Source organism: Talpa europaea, assembly GCF_964194135.1.
Source record: "Talpa europaea genome assembly, chromosome: 2".
NCBI lineage: Eukaryota > Metazoa > Chordata > Mammalia > Eulipotyphla > Talpidae > Talpa > Talpa europaea.
In genome coordinates this window covers 88,722,866-88,739,897 of record NC_140068.1, presented here as the reverse complement: position 1 = coordinate 88,739,897, position 17,032 = coordinate 88,722,866, and the positions used below count along the sequence as shown (strand labels likewise).

Here is a 17,032-nt window from a genome sequence, read left to right as displayed (position 1 = left end):
AGCCTCTGCAGCACGAGTTCAATCCCCGGCCGGCCAGAGAGAAACCCACAAGGCGCAGCAGACCTCTTCTGCCTCGCCCGCTGCCCCCCTCAGCAGTGTTCTTCAGTGGATCTGCCTGTTCTGTTCTCCACTCTGTCTCTGGTGAATCCTCTCACCGCCCGAATCTCTGGCCTGTACCCCAGCTCTTGATGCATAAATAAATAAATCTTAATTTAAAAAATAGAGAAATAAATGCACATAAGGAGATTATACCTGCAATTTCTAATTTTGTTTCGCATCCCGAGAGAGATAGAGTATATCATTTTATACACAGCAAAACCTCTTTAAACAATAGTGTATACTCTGCCTCCAGTTCTGGCTAACCCTTCAGCTGGGATTGACTTCTACCCCTAATGCATTTTCACTTTTTGGTAGCAGCTCTTACCAAGTTCACTAAATGATCTCGTTACCATTGTGGGTGGACATAACCCTTATTTGACATTTCTATTTACTTAATTCTGTTACTGCTTTTTGAAAATAATTTTTCTCTCTGATTTCTGTGACATTCCTGGTTTTCTCCCTACATTTCAGGCAGCTCCTTCTTAGTATGACTTTCCTCCTCCATCCTATAAATGTTGTCTTAAACCCCCAGAGCGCAGCTGAGTGTCATCTTGATCCTTTCCTTAGTCCCACCTCTGCCCCTGATCTATCTCACTTCAGTTCCCACCCATATGTCTCCACACCAGATCTGTTCTCATTTTTTTCACCTCAAATTGAGGTGCTTAAAAGCACCTCAAATTGAACAATCCATATTAATATGTCTTCTTACATTGTCTATGTTAGTTAATGGTACCACTGTCCGTACAGGGATCAAGAAAGAAACACAGTTCCTATCAGATGCACCATTTGGCTGGATGTTCTATCCAGCAGAGTCCGCTGAATTCTCCTGCATGTTTGTCCACGCTTGTTTCTATTTGTTTGGCTCAACCTCATGTCATTTCTTGCCTAGATTATTGTACCAGTGCCTGCCCTGAATCTTACCCTTTTCTAATACATTATCAGAGGTATTCCTCGAAAACTCATTCTCATCATATCTCTTTTTTTTTTTTAATTTATACAAGCACTGGGTACAGTCAGAAGCGCGGGAGAGTGAGAGAATTCAGAGCCAGAGAGGGGAACAGAACAGGCAGACTGATGAAATACACTGCTGAGGGGAGCAGCGGGCAGCAGGAGAGGTCTGCACGCCATGTGGGACCCTCACCCGGCGGCCGGGGATCGAACCAGCGCTGCAGAGGCTGCAGGCAGCATCGCAACCCAGCGCTCAACCACTGTGCCACCAGGGAGGCCCTCTAATCATATCTTAAACTTGAAAACCTATTTTTCCATAATCACCACCTGCTAATCCCCACCTTCACGATCCATGCTTGCAGAATCATTGCAGGTCCCCCAAATGCTCATTCCCAGACCTTGCCACTGCTTGGTGCCCTAAACAGACTACTTCACTTTAATATGCTTTTCAAATGCTTTTTCCCTGGACAACCTCTGAGCCTGTCCTGTGAGTGGATACCCTCGCCTGTGACAGTGTCTCCTACAGTTGTCTCCCACCCTTTTGCTTCTCTTTTCCCCAGGATTGTGAGCTCCTTAAGAGCAGTGGAGGGAGGATGAGATTTAATTTTAAAATCTTCAAAATTAAATAGGTCCTTAATATCTATTGAACCAAAGAACATGACAGAAAATTTAGAGAATTAAACAGAAATGGAAAACTCATCACTTATTTTTATCTTTTCATTAGCATGTTTATACTTGATTATAATTGGTACTTATGTGTAATTTTTTTCTTGGTATATTCTTCACCTTAAAACAAGAGTTTTCTCTGGCCTCCCCGGTGGCGCGCAGACCTCTCCTGCCGCGCCCGCTGCTCCCCTCAGCAGTGTATTTCATCAGTCTGCCTGTTCTGTTCCCCTCTCTAGCTCTGGTGAATTCTCATCCTCCCATGCTTCTGACTGTACCCAGTGCTTGTATAAATAAATAAATAAATCTTTTTTTAAAAAAAAAAGGCGCTTTCTCATTGTTGCTACATAGTTCCCAAAACAGTTTGTAATGATTATACTTATAAAGATTTATACAGTCATCTTCTTATATGTAGTTTTCCAAATATTTTGAACATTTCCCACATTCTGTAGTACCTTTTTAGAACAAATTTAAAGATATACTGCATCTAAGTCCTGGGAGTCACTTTCGTTTCCTCTTTGTGCATATAGCCTTCTTTTTGTTTCCATAGAAAACCAACCCCCATGGTGGCAGGGAGAAAGCTTTGATTTATTCAGCATATAATTCGCTGTTTCCCATTCCATTCTATATTAGAGACACGTCACTAGAGATGTCATAGATTCAGTCCCTACCACCCAGTGAGATTCATTGTGTATCCAGCTTTGCTTCAACTAGCTGTGCTTTGAACCAGCATTCCTGAAGGAAGAGAACTACTTCATGTGCAGGTCTTTCTTAATTATGTGTCAATATTTTTATTTCAGAATGATTGTCTCAGGTCACTAACAAGATTTGCTGCAGCACATTGGACAGTGGCATCACTTTCAGTGGTACAAGAACACTTTTGTAAACTTTTTGCATGTGAGTATTTATCCAGGTACTGTATGTGTTGTGGTAATTTCTCATCTTCTGTAATATGTTTTTAGTGGTATAATTTCTCTACATTTTTAAAGATATCTTTTGGTACTACTTTGTTATATGTAAAGGTTCTAGCTTTTAAGTTCATATATATCTTGCAGAAAGAGAAATTTTAAAATAAATACTTACATTGGCATATGACTAATACAGTTTTCTTTAACTACTTAGCATTGGTGCCTGATGACAACCACGGAGATCTTCCATGTATACTAGATATTGACATGTTTCATTTATTGGTGGGTATTTTGTAATTTGTGCTTGAAATTCCCTTTGTCATACTATATTACTTCATCTAAGACTTTGTTGAGTAGTATAAAGATAGACAGGAGGAGTTATCAGCTGTTATTCTTACCACTTCTAAGTATATTTCCTCTTGGAGGAGCCTCAAAAAGAAATACTAAGGAATCTAGTTAAGATGCTTGACCTAGGGGTCTAATCCTCTCTTTCTTATTTTACTTTGAGGTTGGTAATGTAACATCTCTGTGCTTTTTTACCTATAAAAAATGTAGAAGTAAAATGCAGTATAAGGGCTACTGCTGACCCAGACAGCACTTCAGGGTAGATTCAGTCCTGTGGTCACTCACTTTACGTCAGCCACTTTGTGTGACCTTGGGGAAAGCTGTCTTCTCAGCAGGTGCGGCCTGTTGCCACAACACGTGCTGACCAAGCATTGGGTGATTAGACTTCAGCCCCTTCTCAGCTAGGTCCCCTCCCACAGGACACTGGATGCACTGCCACACATAGCGGCCCCAGTGCTGCCCACTTAATCTCTCTGGGCATTAGATTCTTTACCTTTAAGTTGGTTAGTACCTACCTCAGATGATTCTGTCAAATCTCAGTGGCATAATCAATGAAAATCACTTAGAACAGTAAGCCCCAAGTAAATATTAGTTCCTTGCTTCTACAAACCTCCACCACTAATAATAGCCATCCAGGCAGCATGAGGCTAACAAATAGCTGGCATTTGTTGTGTACTAGATTGCTTTCACATATATTTTCATTTAGTCCTTACCTCTTTACTATCAAGTTATTAAAGACAAGCTATTAATCTCTAGTTTACCATTAGGGAAACTGGAGCTGGAGTAAAAGTAAAACTAGCACTGTAAGGGCTGTATCTACTAAAAAAAAAAAAAAAAAACAAGCAAAAAAAAAAACAGGAGATAGAAAAAAATTAATTTCACCAAATTCTTCAGAGATTACTATATTTACACATAGTTTAAAACTGTGGACCTCTCTGTTGGCTCGGGTGAAAGTCTCAGGGCTGTCAATCTATCACCAATCACTGTGGCATGAGTTCAGTCCCCGGCCAGGGAGTTAACCCACATGGCACAGCAGACCTCTCCTGTCTCACCTGCTGCTCCCCTCAGCAGTGTATTTCAGTAGATCTGCCTGTTCTGCTCCTCACTCTGTCTCTGGTGAATCTTCTCACTCCCCACACCTCTGGCCTCTTACACCCCAGTTCTTGTATGCATAAATAAATAAAAATAAATCTTAAAAAAAAATTAAAATAAAACCTGGTCATAAGCTGCTTGATTAAACCTGGCATATTCCATCTCTGCTCTATCTTCCTACAGCATGATTTTCTAAGGCTCCCTCTTTGGCATACTGTATGTACTTGGATACACGGTATATATATTGTGTATTTGCTTTACTTTACCACACTGGCTTTAATTGTGTTGCTATAAATGTAACATTTTAACTTTAAAAATCTTTGTTTATACTTAAACATTACTTTGGAAGTAGCAGCTAATAACACTTTCATTTGAGGGTCTGTAAAGCAAAAAGTTGTTAAATTGTCTAAAGAGCTCCTAAGAGGAGCTAGAATTTATATATAGATTTTTTTGGGTTCCAAAACCCATGTTTTGGGCATCCCTGGTGGCGCAAGAGGTTAAGCATAGCACTGTAAAGCTATCCGCAGCCTCTACAGCACAAGCTTGGTCCCCGCCCAGCCAGGGAGCTGCCCACATGGTACAGCAGACCTCTCCTGTCTCACCCGCTGCAGTATATTTCAGTCAGTCTGCCTGTTCTGTTCCCTACTCTGTCTCTAGTGAAACCAAAAGAACATGGTTTTGTTTTGTTTTTTAACATTTATTTATTTATGCATACAAGAACTGGGGTGCAGGCCAGAGGTGCGGGGGTGGTGACAGGATTCACCAGATACAGTGGGGAGCAGAGCAGGTGGATTTACTGAAATACACTGCTGAGGGGAGCATTGGGTAAAACAGGCAAGGTCGCTGCACCATATGTGGGTTAGCTCCCTGGCCAGGGATTAAACAAAGGCCCTCGTGGTGGACCTTTGTATTAGTAGTGCTAAGACTTAACCCCTAGATCACAGGGATGCTCCAAGATCCCTCTAGCTCTTAAGTAATTTCATTTAGCCAATCCTTGTGGAATTTATCATAAGTCTGCCCTGTAAGAATAAGGATGGGGGCGGGGGGCACATTAAAAATGGAGCTGTGTTTAGCCTGTGAAAAACAGGCCTTTTGTCTGACCCCCTGTGTTTGCTGTCTAGGTGGGCTTGGTGCTCGCTTTCCCTGCACTGCAGTGTCAGGATTTTTCTGGGATCAGCCTCCGCACCGGAGACCTTCACATTTTTCATCTGGTTACTATGGCACACATCATACAGATCTTGCTTACGTCATGTACAGGTAACTCCTCCTTGATGGTTTCTGGAAGCAAGTGCTTGAGTTTTCTTAGTTAAAAAAAAAAGTACTCACTTTTTATTTCATAAGTTCGCTAAGATTTGAGGTCCATAGTCTGATATACAGCTAGACTGTAGATAAAGCTGATTTTACACAGAGCACATTGGCCGGCACCCTGAAGCACATTGGCTTCTCTTCAAGAGCCTTCTGGCTCCTTGCTCTGATAGATATCTATACTCTGCCCACACCTGAGGAATTAAGTGCTGTGTCTTTTGTGGAAGTATTGACCTGTGAGAGTGTGTGAGTATATTGCAGTCCTTAAATGACGTGGTGATCAATCCACTTAGTAAGCAAACACAAAGTGTTAATATTTCCTTATTTTCCAGAAGAGAATGGCATGGATCAAGAAAATTCTGCTGGTGAAGAAGAATTAGCAGTTCTTGCTTTGTATAAAACACTTCATCAGTATACAGGAAGGTGAGCTTGTAAGGAATTCAGTTGTTACATAAAGGAAGTTGCTATCTGTTGACATATTTTAAAAAGAAGATGGAGGGCTCCTCTTTTTTAAAACATACGTATTTATTTTCTTACATCATGGGTCATCTTTCTATAGTTATTGTTCCCCTTAGGTGCGGCCCTCCCACCAATAATCTACCCGTGTACCACCACCCAGCTTCCCCTGTCTCTCTCCCCTCCTTCATCACTACCACTCCTCCCCTGCTGCAAGATGTGGATCCATGGTCAGCCCATGGGCGTTGTCTTTTTCCTGGAACCTTGTCTTTTTCCTGGGTGAAGATCTGGCCTCCTGGACCACAGCAGACCACGCTGCTCTAAGGATTCCTCTTTTAATATAGTAACAGAGCTGGAACTCCCTGAGGAGGAGTAATATGCAAAGCTTAGTATATTAATTTGGCCATGGAACCCTCTTTTGGTCAGAGGATCTGGCACAGACTAGTGGAAATAGAGGACTTATCTTGGAAAATGATATTTTGAAACACATCTCACTAGGAATTTAAAAATGTAAATTAAATTGGTTGTAATACATTTTTAAAGATTTATTTATTTATACAAGCACTGGGTACAGTCAGAAGCGTGGATGGGTGAGAAAATTCACCAGAGCCAGAGCAGGGAGCAGAACAGGCAGACTGACGAAGTACACTGCTGAGGGGAGCGGTGGGCAGCAGGAGAGGTCTGCGCGCCATGTGGTACCCTCGCCCAGCGGCCGGGGATAGAACCGGCGCTGCAGAGGCTGGGGGAAGCTTCGCAACCCAGCGCTCAACCGCTGCGCCACCGGGGAGGTCCTGGTTGTAATACATTTTTAAGATACTGTTCAGGACTGATAGGAGTGCAGTAAAAAAATTTTTATTTTATTTATTTATGTATACAAGGACTGGCCAGAGGTATGGGAGATGAGTGTGTTCACCAGAGACAGAGTGAGAAACAGAACAAGCAGACTGACTGAAATACACTGCTCAGGGGAACACCTGGTGAGACAGGAGAGGTCTGCTCTGCCACGTGGGTAGCTCCCTGGCTGGGGATCGAACTCGTGCTGCAGAGGCTGCAGATAGCTTCACAGTGCTGTGCTTAACCCCTTGCACCACCAGGGAGGCCCTGGGAGTGCAGTAAAATTAATAGAACTTCACATATTGTTGGAGTCACTGATTTAGTACAATTTCACTTTGCTTTTTTAATAGTATATATCAAGAAGCTATAAAAATGTTCTTTGACTAAGTTACTCCATTTCTGAGAATCCATATACTGATAAAATAATACAACACACAGAAAAACTATAGGCATGAATGTGTATACTCAGATACTTAGTTTAACAAAGAACTAAAAACAACCTAAGAGTTTGTTGGCAGGGGAATTTGGTGTAGTTTATGGTTGGTGTGTCCCAGAATATTATAATTCCAATGAAAAGTATAGTTTGAGATGTTCTGAAAAACATGTTAATAGTAAATTTCATGTTACAGCTACAACTATGTAAGTCAGATCAGTATGAAAATAGTTTGCCAGAATAATACCTACTGATAATTTCTCAGGTTCTAGAATGGTGATAGTTGTGTTTTGTTTTTTTCCCAAGTGCTTTTTCTTTCTATAGTGCTATTTTTATAAATTTAGTTAATAGCATTGAAGGTTCTCACCATATATATCTGAAATAGTGTAATAGTCAGGATGATACACTCCTTTTTAAGCCATCAATACTAAATAGCAGTTGTCTCTTGTTCACACTGCTATAATTAGAATAGCCTTTCCTTATTAGATTTCCCAATTGTCATTCCTCTCTTTTTCAGTGCCTTGAAAGGAACCCCATCTGGCTGGCACCTATGGAAGGATGTCAGAGCTGGCCTCATGCCTTTCCTGAAGTGTTCTGCTTTGTTTTTCCATTACTTAAATGGAGTTCCTTCCCCACCAGAAATTCAAGGTAATTTCTAATTTCTTTCAAAATGTAGAAAATCTATAGTCTTTCACTCCAGTGGTTGAGAATAAATGTTACTTGCATAACTTGAAATGTGTGGCCTGACAGTTCAGAATAGCCAGAATTGCATATAAATCTGATTTTAATGTGGGAATCGATTTGCTGTTTCACAGTTGTTTTCTGTGTCCTGTTTTGATTTCGTTTCATAATAGATAAAAAGGTAGGCTTCAGGTTTACTGTGTCTCAGTGCCTGATACCAGGCCTAGGAGTAGCCTGCATGTGGTGCTGCTGTATAGCAGGTTCTGTGGTCCAGGCACTATTGAGAAAAGCTTAGCCTTCTGGGTTATTCGCAGTGTTAATTAGAATTAGTGTTTAAATCCACCTTGTGATAAAATGGTCTTGAATTTCTCTACTGCTTTATACTATTCCAGAACACCCAGATCTTATTTTTGTCACTTAGTTCACAAACATCCCTATGAAGTAGATCATGCCAGGTCTACACTATTTTGTAGATGTTAAAACAAGACAGGAAATTGTGACCAGTTGGGGGTAGGGATCCCTGATTGCACACACAGTTGTGTCATTTCCTGTGGATGCCTCCCATGTGCCATCTTGTTAACTCCCTTCAAGTTCTGTGTCTAGAAGTATGAACTTTCTCACCATGCTTTTTCCTTTTGTAAGCTCTACTATTGCTTATTCTCATAGAGGATTTACTCTCAGTTACATGCTTTACACTTTTCTAATCCATTTGCAGTTTCTGGATCAAGCCATTTTGAACATCTATGTAATTATCTTTCCCTGCCAAACAACCTCCTTTGCCTTTTTCAAGAAAATAGTGAGATAATGAATTCACTGATTAAAAGGTAATGATTATCACTTTTTTTATTACATTGAATAGTTTTATGGACCAAACTTTATCACTATATAGTACAAAATTATCAGATAGTGAACCCAGCAGAATTTAATCTCTGTAATTCAAACTATGATGATTATGCCTTCTCAGTTAAAGATTGACCTTTTTGATAAGATTTTTGCCAAATTAATGAATAGCATAAGCAGATTTGTATGGAAGGCAAATAGTGGCAGAAATGTTAATTTCCTCATGTTGACTTCTTAAAGTCTTTGTTCTAAAGATTTCTGGTACTGAAAGAAAATTAAGGGTATCTAATCCAACACTCTTACTTTATATATGAGAAAATTGAAGTCTAGAGAAATGGACCTATCAATAATGTCAAGTTTAGTGACAGGATTAAAATATGACTTTTTCCACACAGTGGGTGAAAATATTTGCAAATCACATACTGGTAAGAAATTAAGACCCAGAAGATATATGTGTGTATACATATATCCAGAATTCCTAGACTCAAACAGGTACTCATACCCACATGTTCACAGTAACCAAAAGGTAGAAACAACCCAAATGCCCATTGACAGATGAATGGGATAAACAGAATGTGGGGTATGCACCCAATGGAATATTATTTGGCCTTAAAAAGGAGACTTTGGGCCTACCTGGTGGTGCAGGGAGTTAAGTCTCAGCACTATGAAGCCATTGGCAGCCACTGCAGCACAAGTTCCATCCCAGGTCAGGGAGGTGACCCACATGGTGCAGCTGACCTCTCCTGTCTCACCCGCTGCTCCCCTCAGCAGTGTATTTTAGTCAATCCACCTGTTCTGCTCCCCACTGTCTCTGGTCAATCCTCTCACCCACCCCCAACACCTCTGACAAATCTTTAAAAAAAAAAAAAAGGAGACTGACATATGCTACAGCGTGGATAGACCTTAAAAGGCAATATGCCAAGTGAAATAAGCCAGTCACAAAAGAGCAAAGATTGTGTGATTCCACGTAATCATATAGAATGTTAAAGGTGGAGAATTGGGTTAGTGTTAAACAAGTATAGCATTTTCATAGAGAAAGTTGAAAAAGTTCTGGAGAGGGATGGTGGAGTGATTGCACTAAAATATGAGTATACTTAATAACCACAGAACTATGTATTAAACGTGGTTAAAATGGTAATTTTATGTATATTTTACCACAATTTAAAATTTTTGTTTAAGTGTGTGTTCTGGCTCCATATATAGGAGCTTGTCATTAATTCAGACTGGTGTTTCCAGAGTGTCCAAATTAGTGGAATAATTATACAGCCGCAAATTTGAATACATTAAGCATTTAGAAAAATCATAAATTGTAGTCTTCTGATTTTAACAGTTGTAGGCAAATTATATTCTTCTCATGAGGTAAATATATCATACTGAGTCAAGATTTTTTTTAATTTGGAGGGGGAAAATTCTACTTCTACCCCTTATAAAGTAAAAATGTTTTCTTTTTTTCCCCCCACTTATATTAAAGTTGGTGTCAAAATGTTGGAGTTAAAAGATACCTAGAAGGTGAAAGAGATGCTGTAAGGTAAGTTAAAGATTGTCGAACACTCGGTGAGTGGCAGGTAGGGAGGAAGTAAGCTGTAAGCACTACATATTCCTTCAAAACTGACCTCCAACGCCTGTGGTCATTCTACAAATTATGTTTATAAGTATAGTGCATTATTCTTGGCAGAGGAAACAAAAAAAAGTTATGATATTTTAGAATATGTACATTTAAAAAAAATTGGGTCCTTTTCTATGTTTTTCTTGGCTCTGTTTTTTTCTTTCATTGTGGAAAATTTCAAGCTATCCAGTGGTATTTTTAAAAAAATAATGTACCGGGCCTCCCTGTGATGCACGCGGTTGAGTGCGGTACTGTCAAGCTGTCCGCAGCCTCTGCAGTGTGGGTTCAATCCCGGCCAGCCAGAGAGATACCCACATGGTGTGGCAGACCTCTCCTGTCTCGCCTGCTGCTCCCCTCAGCAGTGTATTTCAGTCAGTCTGCCTGTTCTGTTCCCCGCTCTGTCTCTGGTGAATCCTCTCACCCTCCTCACAGACACATCTGGCCTGTACCCTGGTTCTTGTATGTATGAATAAAAAAAATCTTTAAAAAAAAATAGTGTACTAAGGCTTCAGATACCTGTCACTCAGCTTCAGAAAATATTAAATCATAGCCAATCATTTTTTTTTCTTCATTCTTTTTGATATTAGCTCTGATCTGATTCCTTAAAGTGTGCTGTGATATGCCTTCCACCATGACAGATGGATTTCATCTGCTATTATCTCCTTGGTTCTGCTGAATGCAGCATCCATAAAAATCATCAGATTCTCTGTTCTATTTCTTTGATTTTATACACATTCTTTCCAAAATCTAGAAATGCTTCACACCCCAGTTTTAAAAGTCAAATGGTTGCTATCACCAATTTCTTATTCATTCGTGCATTCAGTAGCTCTCAACTTGAGGTGTGCATTAGAGTAAGTTTGGAAATTTAAAAACTGCTCAGTACTGAAAGGATTGGCACGGTAAAGAGAAGGAGAGCTAGGCCAAGTTTCTGACAGGCAGGAACTTTATTTGCGCCCCTGGGCAAGGTTTGCCAACCCCCGTGGGGGTCGCAGAAGTCGTATCCCTTGTGGGGGAGAGATGTCCTTTTATAGGGTGAGGAAAGGTTAGGCAGGAAACTGGGTATGCGGAACCGAAGTTGTTTTTTCTGAAAGTTCTGTTTTTGGCGGTTTTGGTTGATCACTCTCAGGTCCCGTTTGTGTCGGGTGGAGGCTTCTGGTTCCAGGAGCTGAGGCAAAGGTGGAATTCCTTCTGTGGTTTCAAGGCCCGGCCTTGTGCCCGCGGTCTGGGGCCCTCACCGGGCCCCTTGCACCGACCTTACAAGTACCATACCTAAAAAATGTAATGACTCTAAACCTAATCTCTTAGCATCCAAGTATATCCCTCCCAAAATCCTTCCAAGTGATTCTGGTGTAAGAACTGCTGTCTGGGTTAACTCCCCTTTGTTTTCCGTCCATTCCTGTCTGCAGTAAGTACGTAGGGAAGGCTGCACTGTGTGGCTCGTGCTGGACAGTTGTGAGCACTGAGAAAGGTCCTCAAATGCAGTTGGATTTAGATCTGAATCATACATGGATTAACTTGTCACAGAATCAGTGTGGCCTCCTCTCCTAGCTCTAATTTAAAAGGAATCTATTCTCCTGCCTTCTCGCCTCCAATTCCTTTCTGCCTTGAGATCACCTATAGTAAGCATGTCCTTTCTGTCTCTCTATTTGTTCTATGATTGGATTCTCTAGTACAATAGAAACCCAAGAATGAATATTCGCTTCTGCCTCTCCCTTTCTTCCCAGAACTGTCACATTTTCCTTCAAATAGGGTGGATACTCAGTAATGTTTACTTTCCTGAGAATTAATTCTGAGCTCTTTAAGTAAAAACATGTATGAACCTAAAGGTCGTGTTAAAGATTGAGTTTTTCTTCATTATTTCAACCAAATTAAGTTACCTTGTCTTTGTTACAGTGTGCTCTTATATTAACTTGGTTGTTTTATTTGTCTGTTTTAGCTATCCAAGAGAATCTAACAAATTAATAAACCTTCCAAAGGATTACAGCAGCCTCATTAATCAAGCATCTAATTTCTCGTAAGTTTTGATATGGGAATATTGAGCCTTTCCTTCCACTGGATACACTACACTGTTTTGTTTGGATAGGGAAATCATAACATCAGTAGTACTTTGCACCACCTAACTTGTAAAAGCATCATTCCACCATGTTTCAGAATAAGATACAGGAAAGGGAGTGATGGAGGACAAGGATGATTCATAGGGGGCTATCTAAATAAAAATGTGCACTTTAATAAGAGGCCAGAGATGGGCCTCCCGGTGGCGCAGCCATTGAGCGCTGGGTTGTGAAGCTGCCCGCAGCCTCTGCAGAGCCGGTTCAATCCCCTGCCGCCGGGTGAGGGTCACACATGGCTCGCAGACCTCTCCTGCCGCCCACTGCTACCCTCAGCAGTGTATTTCGTCAGTCTGCCTGCTCTGCTCTCCCCTCTGGCTCTGGTGAATTCTCTCACCCTCCTGTGCTTCTGACTGTACCCAGTGCTTGTGTAAATAAATAAATAAATCTTTTTAAATAAATAAATAAATTTTTAAAAATAAGAGGCCAGAGTTTTTTAAATATTTGACACAAACAACATAAAGAAAGTAGGAATCTGAGTGGTAATGTAAGCAGTTAACATTCCTTAGATACTCGCAGCTGCGGGAGTGGCTCAGTAGTGTCATACTGTGTGTGCTCTGCCCTTTTTTTTACTCAGCATTGTAAGATTTATACACATAGACTTATATGGCTTTAGAATTAAAGAATTTAGAAATAAAAATTCAACAACTTTTACCGTTTTCATTATATGACAATGCAATTTGCTTTGCTGTTTTTTCCCTCCTGTTGGTGACTTTGTCTTTTCTCTGGTTGTTAAGAAAGTCTGCAGTACAAGATTTGTGTGAGATGTTCCCTGTGCCCTATTCTAGAAATAAATTTGGGCCATAGGATATATGCCTCTTCAGCTGTACTTGATGTTGCGATTTTTTTTCTGGCTCTTTTCTCACCATCAGCTCTTTAACTTCTTTTTGGAATAATGACCTGTGCTTTTTTTTGTTCCATGGAGGTGCCCCAAATCAGGTGGTGATAAGAGCAGAGCCCCAACTCTGTGCCTTGTATGTGGAACTCTGTTGTGCTCCCAGAGCTACTGCTGTCAGACTGAACTGGAAGGCGAGGACGTAGGCGCCTGCACAGCTCACACCTACTCCTGTGGCTCTGGAGTGGGCATCTTCCTGAGGTGAGGTGCTGTGGGAGCATTGTAGCTTTGGATCTGGGGAGACTTATGCCTGTTGGGAGAAAGGGGGTGGCGCGGAGAATTTTGAGGCCGCTGTTCTTGTGTGTTTTATTCATTTAAAGAACATGGGGAACCTGTCTCATTTGGTTCCTGCCAACTCCGTGTTGGTGCTTTCATTATCATTCCCACTGCCCACCCCCAGGACAATTGTTTCATAGTTTGTGCCTCATTCTAATATGAAACTTCATTTGTCCTTGATTTCCAGACAGAATCACTTACCTTTTTGAATACTAGCATCTTTTGGGTTCATACACGATACCAGCTGATGTATATAGTTGATTATATTCTATAGCATATACCAGACTTGAATATATTCTGCAGCATTCACTTACTTAGTGGCTACTATGTACTGGACATTGAGAATGCCGCAGTCAGCAATGCAGAGAGAAAGCTCAGCTCTCAAAGAGCTCATTTTCTAGTGAGATAGATAGAAAATAAACAAGACTAATAAGAATATAGAAAAAGATACATACAGAGGAGAAAAAGTAAAGTAGGGAGGGGAATATGAAATGGCAGTTGGAGAGTTGAGCTTTAGCTAGGGAATTAGAGAAGATTCTTTGAGGTGAGTTGTGAATAACAAAAAACTAAGGAAGAGAACATTCTAGTGCAAAATCTCTGAGGGGAATGCCTGCCATGATCAAGAAATAGCACGAAGGTGGGTTTCACTGGAGTACTATGAGCAAGGTGGAGAATTGTGGGGCCTAGTAAGTTCTAGTGATACCTCTGAGGTCAAGGCCATATCAGGGTTTAAAGCAGATTCTAGACTCTATCTGTATCCTGGTCTTAGTGTCCCCCCAATGTCTGACAACATAATAAATTCTTCATAAATGTTGGATGGAGCGGAATTATTAATACCAAAAATAGTTAATCAAACCACTCAGAGAGACCATGAGACACATTGTAAAGTCGGCCTCAGGAGAAATGTAAAAGTAACATTTTGCATCATCCATCATATCTCAAAAATGTTTTGATATAGGCAGCATTATTTTGTTTCAAGTCAACTTAATTCATAATGTTTGTGTCCTTTTTTAATGAGCAATTTTGTCATAACAGTGGTTAAAATATCAGCACCTATTTTGTGTTTAGAATCTCACCCCTAATTTTTTCAATGCTACCATTATAGGAGCCATCGCTTTCTAATCCTAAGTGTCCTCCTCCCTCACAGCATTGATGTGCATATAATCATCAGTAATAAGAGTGCAATCATTTTACTTAGTTTTAAAACTTGGCTTGGTGTGTTGATAGCTTTTTTAAATGTCTCTGCTATAAATGCCATTTCTTCTCTTCTAAAACTGGTTTTGTCTATCGATAAGCTTTCTGTCCATTTGGAACTGAATCCAAACCCTGGCCCCTAATGTATGATATATAAATGGTCTCTCTACAGAGTACGAGAATGTCAGGTGCTATTTCTAGCTGGCAAAACCAAAGGCTGTTTTTATTCTCCTCCGTACCTTGATGACTATGGGGAAACTGACCAGGGACTCAGGTAAGGGTCCATCTTGGGGTCTGGGCTCACTGACTCTGGGCCTTCAGAGCCTTCTATGTGTGGTGACCTCCATGGGTCCTGTGGCCCTGAGGCTGCCTGCTAACAGCCCAGAGGACTACAGAGCTGCTTTTGGGTACAAGTGACCGCTGTCTGTGGATTCTTCTACGGAGGGTACCAGGCTGCCTGATTTGAGATTCCCTTTTCCAGCCCTCAGGATGTCATGAGGGCCTTTGGGATACAGAGGACAGGTCACATAGCACTTATCACTCACTCCAGAGCACTGTTTGAGTAGCTGTGAGGCCTTGTGGCATCAGAGGACTGCAGGCTTCTCCCGCTGTGACGCAGGTGCTCTGTGTGCAGGAGAGCTGGTGTTCAGGTGAAAGGAAAGAACAAATGTTAACTGGTTAGAGGTGTTCTTTTCTTATTCCTTAGAATCTGAACATATAAACAAAAATTTATATACTCTAACAATATAGCAATGCAACAGTATTTGAGGCTTTTAATGATAATCTACTCTGGTAACTTCTATTGTATCATAACCAAAAAAAAAACAGTGGTTCCCCTCAGGTGCTGTTTTGACTGTTGATTTAAAGTTGTGTTTATGAGGGAATGTCGGTGTACAGCTCTGTGTCTGTTTCAGGGGTAGACACCTCTGCAAATACATGTTCTCGCCCCGCGCCTACCACTAATGCACCAATAATCCTCCACTATAGTCCATCGAGCTCCCTCCCCCTTTGCTCTTACCCCTCCCTTAAAGCTTGGAAATTAAAAGATTTTAATTTCAGACCACCTCTTTTTGACTTAAGAAAGTAAAAGCCTTAACCTAGATATAACCAGCCAGCCTGGAGGAACAGAAGTTGAAGGTCTGGAAACTGAGGCTGGATAAGTAGATGGGCTGCCCAAGCATTTGACAGCAAGGATACAGCGAGTGCCACCTCCTGCATGTTCTTCCCGCTGCCCCGAGGAGTGCGGGCTGTGAAGAAGAAGAGCTGGGTAGCAGGAGAGGGAGTCCAGTCGTGTGCTCTGGGTGGGGGCAGAGGTGCCCCCCCCAGTGCCTGTACCAGTGTGAACTCACCCCAAGCCTGCGCTTTGGTTACACTGACCCGGAGTTATTCCCATTTGGCTGCTTTGCTTAGGCTTTGGCAACAAAGATAACACTCTAAGTAACATCTTTTATTCCCATGATTCTCTTACCACCCTCTTCCCTGCCCCCTTCCCTTTTTTATCAACCAAATAGACAATGAATAGCCAGTTTTAGCGGCTCAACCTCCTGCCCATCCTGGCCCCGCCCTTCACCCTGGTCCTGGTAGCTTGTGGACATTTGCTTCTTCTTTTCAGCACTTAGTCTCCTCCTGCTGCTTCTGGCAAACCTTCAGAAATTATATAATAACTACTGCCTGCCAAACAGAAAATTTGCAGAGGACCTAAAATCAATAAATCGGGAAAGGTTGGGATATAATGGATGAATAAACAGATCGCACCCTGAGTGACATGTGTCTTGTTTGTAGACGGGGGAATCCCTTGCATTTGTGCAAAGAACGATTTAGGAAGATTCAGAAGCTCTGGCACCAGCACAGTATCACGGAGGAAATTGGACACGCACAAGAAGCAAATCAGACACTGGTCGGCATCGACTGGCAGCATTTATAACTCCTTCACTACCAAAAACAAACTTGGATTTTTGTAACCCAGTAGGCTTTTCAAGAAAGAGAATAGGAAGTTCTACTGAGTTTGGAAATAAATTCTTTATTGAAGCTTTTCTTCCCAGTTTTATTTTTATAGTTTTTGGCTCCGGAGACAAATGAAAATTGTCTTCCATCAGCACATTTTATTGCACCATTTGCTGTGTCCCTCAAACAACACTTGGGAGTCTTGGATCCAGTGAGAAGCTTCTCTTCTTCAGTGGGACCCTGGGCCTTTGAGACTGTGTTGGACTTGCGCCCACGGGCTGAGCCAGGCTGCATCACTGTTCATGGGCAACTCCAGGCTGAAGCTGATTGGACAGAAAAGGAAACCAAGTCTGTGTGGGTGGCGCCACACGCTTGCTGATGCCTCCCAGTGACGCTGGCCTCTGC

General features: G+C 41.4%; 1 protein-coding gene across 4 annotated transcripts in view; it reads left to right on the top strand.

The window, feature by feature from the left end:
• The window catches only part of UBR2 (ubiquitin protein ligase E3 component n-recognin 2), a gene marked incomplete at both ends in the record, with an annotated part of 108,329 nt that extends 91,722 nt beyond the window's left edge, over positions 1–16,607 (top strand). For 3 of the 4 annotated variants that reach the window (XM_084228348.1, XM_084228350.1, XM_084228349.1), the window contains 11 exons: positions 2,511–2,607; positions 2,833–2,900; positions 5,177–5,312; positions 5,693–5,783; positions 7,601–7,731; positions 8,480–8,588; positions 10,076–10,132; positions 12,147–12,224; positions 13,244–13,414; positions 14,856–14,957; positions 16,466–16,607. In XM_084228348.1, the coding sequence (XP_084084474.1) occupies positions 2,511–2,607; positions 2,833–2,900; positions 5,177–5,312; positions 5,693–5,783; positions 7,601–7,731; positions 8,480–8,588; positions 10,076–10,132; positions 12,147–12,224; positions 13,244–13,414; positions 14,856–14,957; positions 16,466–16,607 (1,182 nt within the window). Of the gene's footprint in view, positions 1–2,510; positions 2,608–2,832; positions 2,901–5,176; positions 5,313–5,653; positions 5,784–7,600; positions 7,732–8,479; positions 8,589–10,075; positions 10,133–12,146; positions 12,225–13,243; positions 13,415–14,855; positions 14,958–16,465 lie in introns of all 4 variants that reach the window. The other variant, XM_084228347.1, reaches the window with a different exon arrangement.
• Positions 16,608–17,032: the final 425 nt, after the last annotated feature.